The sequence below is a fragment of the Volvox carteri genome (assembly GCF_000143455.1).
Source record: "Volvox carteri f. nagariensis unplaced genomic scaffold VOLCAscaffold_19, whole genome shotgun sequence".
NCBI classification, from domain to species: Eukaryota; Viridiplantae; Chlorophyta; class Chlorophyceae; order Chlamydomonadales; family Volvocaceae; genus Volvox; species Volvox carteri.
Window position 1 is genome coordinate 665,914 of NW_003307562.1, and position 5,921 is coordinate 671,834.

Sequence of the window (5,921 nt, forward strand, 5' to 3'; positions counted from 1 at the left end):
CAGCTTTCCGTGGGTCGGTACCACCGGTCTATTTTTGCTGCCCCGCCTCGCATCCAACCTGGTGCCGCACATGCCTGCGATTGCTCTGGCCTTCGGATGCAACCATCTGATGTCCCTGGCCTGCGAAGTCGACCGGGATTACACGGCTGACATCGCCGCCCAACTAGCGCGTCCCATCAACGAACGCGGCGACTGCCCCCTCCTACAACCCGCCATTGATCGCGCCCGTGACGCTGCGTACTACAGCTCCAAGTACACTGCGAAGACAATCGAACGCAGCCAGGCGCACCTCACATGTACCGCCGTAGGGCGTGTACAGGACTTCATGATGGCAGGTCACCAACCCAGTGCCACTGGTCATGAACCCAGCGTGTTCGGCAACCTGTGTACCGCGGTGCATCGCATGACGGCTACCATCACGGCCGGCATGGCACTGGTTGCTTTCAAACTATCGGGCCACGACACGTTCCAAGCAACCTACAAACGCAACTACCTGGCGACAGGCGCCTTCACTGCACTGGCATCCGATTCCGCTGTGGAACCAGAAGACGCGGAAACCGGCGTGGAGCTTGTAGAGGCGGACGAACATGGCGACTACACCCTCGCCAACGTTGTGCAAAACTACACGCAACGTGGTGTGGAGCTGAGCGGCTTGGACTGCAGCACTTACACCATCGCATCCAACTTCGAGGTGAAACGTGTAACACCCGCGCAACACCCTCATGCTGCCGTCCTTGGCGCTCAAACCCACGCCGTACCTGGCCGCCGCAAACGCAAGGTCCCTGGCGCCGCCATTACCCCTACGACTGACGCACCTCGCGCTCCATCTGGCAACCAGCCCGACACTCCATTGACGTCCCCTGCACCAGCCGGCCCATCCGTGGAACAGCTGCCCACTAACCCAACGTCAACCATATCTCCCAAGAATGTGGCCTTCCAACCAACGCACCCCCTATATCTGACGCACGTACTTCATCGCCTAGCGCAACCAAGGTACGTTGTGTTGGGTGGCAAACTGCCCCGTCGCCCGCAAGCAGAAAGCACCACCGCAGCCGCCACCGCCTACTATGCGTTCGTTTTAGGAGTCTTTAAGGCCCACCGTGGCCAACCAGTGGCTGCCGATCAGACAGTGAAAGAGGCGTACGACGCATGGTGGATGGACCTGGGAACCACTGAGACTGGCCGATCATACAGAGCCTGTATCAGCGTCCTACTAGACAACATCGAAGCAGAACACATCGCCGGCGCCCGACGTCAAGCCGATTACAACTTGCGACGTCGCCTACGCCGTACTGCCGCTGCAAACGCCGGTCTGGCTCCCGAAAACAGTTCCAGCGACCCAGACGATGAAGACCCAGAAGCTGCACGACGCCATCTCGAACCCGATCCTACCACACAGCCGCCGCAAGATGCCCAGGTCGAACGGTATGACTTTGTGCCAGGCCAAGGCGACCCGACGATGGGGATCAACCTACCCGACATCGCCCTAACGGACCTATACGACCGCACCACGGTGGAAGGCCTCTACGCCTACGGTGCAGCTCGCCGTTGCCGTGTACTTCCTCTCCCTGATGCACTCGGCGCGAACACCAACCCCTTCATTCGCCGTGTACGGGCCACTGACGTCGCGCTGCTAAGTGAAGCTTCTAAGCGCCTGAAGCGCTATCTAGTCGTCTCTGAAGGCACCACAACCACGCCGACCACCACTGAACGGACACCCCGTCTGCAATTGGATCGCCGCCCCGGCTACCCACTCGTAGCGGTACTCGTAAACGGCACCCAACAATCTGACCGTATCACAGCGGGAATGCCAACCTACTTGCGTTTAGCACGGCCGCCGACCATCGATGAAACCATCGAGCTGTTTACCCTGGCGCCGGATCAGGCCGTGCCATTCATGCTCATGGCACGCTACTTCGACCGCCGCAACCAACCCGATCCAGGTGTCCCACCGCAAATGCTCGTCATGGGTCCTCCGGGCACAGGCAAGACTCAGTTCGTACACGCACTGCTGTGGTACACGTACCAACATGACAGTCCTGACTGGGCCGCCACGTGCGCATACTCTTGGGCCGCCGCGATCGCGTTCAACACCCCAGTCCATCGCAGCCTATCTACCCACTCCATGTTCGGCATCTCAGCCAGCCAAAGCGGCTCCCGTGGCACCAACTTTCCTAAGCGCGGCGCACATGCTGGCCTTCAAGTAAAACGCAACGTCGGCGATGGCGCTGTGCTCATCGACGAAATTGGCATGCAAAGCCACGAGCACCTCGGCGCCATCAGCCACTCCTGCACAGCCAGTCTGCCGCCTCCGCCACACCTTGGGCCCGCCCATGACAGCAGCCGCGTCTTATCCGGCCGTGCCGCGGGCGGAATCGGCGACCTGCTACAGCACCCTCAGCCAGGCGGTTCACCACCGTACCGCTACGCCGCCGACGTTGAGCGAAACCCCCAGTTCACTCCCTCGGCACCGACAGCACAACGCACACCAGCTTCGCTTGACGAAGGTCGAGGTCACGCATGATGACAGCAACAATGACAACACTGACGCAGACGACGACACCGGCAACCGTCGCGCCACCACCTCCACACATCGCACTCGTCGCCCTGTGCCACAGACGCACACCCGCCTACACGACGGCTTCAACCTGTACCGTCAGCTCGGCGGCACCGTATTCATGCTGCAGAAACAGCAGCGGCAAGACAACAGCCCATCTGGCCAGCAGCTTACCCGCTTCGCAACCATGTTCGGCGGCATTCCAACCACTGAAGCACGTGTCGCAGATCTAGTAGACGCACTCAACCAACGCGTCATCACAGATTTGTCCGATCTCACAGACCTCGAACCCCGCGTCGTGCTGCAACGGAACGAACCCAGGCACGCGCTCAACACACGCCTCCTGATGCTCCAGGCGCGCCGCAAAGGAGCGCGTTTGGTCAGCTGGAATGCGGACCACGTCCCGGTTAGGCAACATGGCGCAACCCAACAACAGGCGCTCTCACACGTCGAAAAGGCTGTCGCAATGCGAGTAAAAGACGCCACCTTCGACCACACCACCGCCGACACTTGGTACTACGAGGGTGCACGCTACACCCTACTCGACACCACAGCTGCCGACGCCGGCGCGTGCCACAACAATGAAGTCGAGGCGTGTGGCCTGCTTACCGACAGCCGTGAACCGCCCGACGACGGCCGCGGCCCGTACTGGCGCCTCCACTACCTACCCGCAGCCGTCTTGGTCCGTCCCATTAAAGGGCACGCGCCCAAAGCGGTGCTAGCAGACTTATCGGACTTCGCAGCCAAAGGTGCTGCCTTCGCCATCGTACCACGGCCCTCGCCGGCAGCAAACATCACCGTGCCAGCCGCCAACACCGGCACCACCACCAAAAATGTACGTCGAGTCAATGTACCGCTTGGTGACTACTACGCCGTCACCGACTACTTCGTACAGGGCCGTAGCTTCAAGGAAGAATGCTGGGTCGCAGACCTTTCCGTCCCGCCCGGTGGCCTCAAGCGTGCAACCATGTACGTGTTGCTCACCCGCTACAAGACACTCGACCACATCCGCCTCCTGCGCCCGCTCTCTACCACACCCGATGAACGAACACGAGTCGTCAAACAGTTCATGGCAGCAACCAAGCTGGACCCCGACCTGGCGGCCGAACTCCGCCTCCTGGATCGCCGTGCAACCGAAACACGTGAACGCTATACGACCGAGTACAAACACGCCAGAAACCTAGAGGAGCGTTGGACCTCCGCAGCCAACACCACCTGACACGTAAAACAGTTCGTCTGCCTCGCCACTGGATGGCGTTAAATGCCAGCGTTGCACGGCTCTCTAGCCGTCCGACGACACGCCCGCACGGCTGGGTGCATCCCCTGCACTTGTGGGTTCGACTCCCACACGGGTGTACTACAAGTATACGCACGCTCCGTCATACTCCTGCCGCCCAGCCGGGGGACTACGGCCCCCTCGCGGGCGACGCAGCCCGCGTCTAGTCCGTCCGTCTGCTGTCCGGCTGTCTGTCCGGAGCGTTTTGGAAATTCCGGGTCGGGAGCGTGCCGTACGCGCTTAAGACCGCGCCGACAAGAACGGAAGGTCGCCGGTTCGATCCCGAGCGTAATTATGTTTTATGTTTCATATTTCATATATATGCATATGTGCAGCGATATGCGATATGCAGCGATATGCGATATGCAGCAATATGCGATATGCAGCAATATGCGATTTGCGATTTGCGATTTGTGCGATATGCGGTATGCGATATGCGATATATGCCATATGCAGCGATATGCGATATGCAATATGCCATATGCAATATGCGATATGCGATATGCGATATGCGATATGCGATATGCGATATGCGATATGCGATATGCGATATGCAATATGCGATATGCAGCAATATGCGATTTGCGATTTGCGATATGCGATATGCGATATATGCCATATGCAGCGATATGCGATATGCAATATGCGATATGCGATATGCGATATGCGATATGCGATATACGATATGCAATATGTTATGTATATGCGCATGCATCTGCATTATGCAAGCATACGCGATCTGCAAGCATATGCAACCTGCAAGCATATGCCATATGCGATCTGCAAGCATATGCAACCTGCAAGCATATGCCATATGCGATCTGCAAGCATATGCCATATGCGAACTGCAAGCATATGCCATATGCGATCTGCAAGCATATGCCATATGCGATCTGCAAGCATATGCCATATGCGATCTGCAAGCATATGCGATCTGCAAGCATATGCTATGCTATGCTATGCTATGCTATGCTATGCTATGCTATGCTATGCTATGCTATGCTATGCTATGCTATGCTATGCTATGCTATGCTATGCTATGCTATGCTATGCTATGCTATGCTATGCTATGCTATGCTATGCTATGCTATGCTATGCTGCGCTATGCTATGCTGCGCTACGCTACGCTACGCTACGCTATGCTATGCTATGCTCCGCAAGCATATGCGATCTGCAAGCATATGCGATGTGCAAGCATGTGCGCTCAGTAACAAAAACAAGAAAGCATGAAAACATGGAAACGTGAAAACCATCGCAGGACTCGAACCTGCTGTCCAGCAAGTGCTGTGCTATGCTATGCTATGCTATGCTATGTTGCGCTACACTACGCTATGCTATGCTATGCTATGCTATGCTCCGCAAGCATATGCGATCTGCAAGCATATGCAATGTGCAAGCATATGCGCTCTGCAAGCGTATGCGATGTGCAAGCATATGCGATGTGCAAGCATATGCGCTCTGCAAGCATATGGGATGTGCAAGCGTATTCGATCTGCAAGCATATGTGATCTGCAAGCATATGCGATCTGCAAGCATATGCGATGTGCAAGCATATACGCTCTGCAAGCATATGTGATCTGCAAGCATATGCGATGTGCAAGCATATGCAATCTGCAAGCATATGCGCTCTGCAAGCATATGGGATGTGCAAGCGTATGCGATCTGCAAGCATATGCGATGTGCAAGCATATGCGATGTGCAAGCATATGCGCTCTGCAAACATATGCGATCTGCAAGCATATGCGATGTGCAAGCATATCTGCTCTGCAAGCATATGTGATCCACAAGCATATGCGATCTGCAAGCATATGCGGTATGCAAGCAATGCAGTATGCAAACATATGCGATCTGCAAGCAAATGTGATCTGCAAGCATATGCGATCTGCAAGCTTTTGGGATGTGCAAGCATCTGCGATGTGCAAGCATATGCGATCTGCAAGCATATGCGATCTGCAAGTGTATGCGCTCTGCAAGCATATGGGATGTGCAAGCAGTGATTTTTTTTTCATTTAGGGGGGGTCTCAATTTATTCCAACCTAAGTAACAAAGTTGCTAGCGTCGCCGTTATGTATTCCTTAAGAGTGGGCG

The 5,921-nt window shown here is 56.0% G+C and overlaps 2 protein-coding genes across 2 annotated transcripts in view; both read left to right on the top strand.

Moving 5' to 3' along the window:
• The window catches only part of VOLCADRAFT_90995 (uncharacterized protein), a gene marked incomplete at both ends in the record, with an annotated part of 9,191 nt that extends 5,415 nt beyond the window's left edge, over positions 1-3,776 (top strand). Inside the window, 2 exons of the mRNA XM_002950473.1 lie at positions 247-2,507; positions 2,554-3,776. Of these exons, the coding sequence (XP_002950519.1) occupies positions 247-2,507; positions 2,554-3,776 (3,484 nt within the window). The remainder of the gene's footprint in view (positions 1-246; positions 2,508-2,553) is intronic.
• A 496-nt stretch (positions 3,777-4,272) lies between these two features.
• VOLCADRAFT_32961 (uncharacterized protein) lies at positions 4,273-4,811 on the top strand (the record flags this gene model as incomplete). Its single annotated transcript, XM_002950474.1, has 2 exons — positions 4,273-4,532; positions 4,580-4,811. Coding segments are annotated over 2 exons (492 nt in total), but the record flags the coding sequence as incomplete, so codon positions are not given.
• Positions 4,812-5,921: the final 1,110 nt, after the last annotated feature.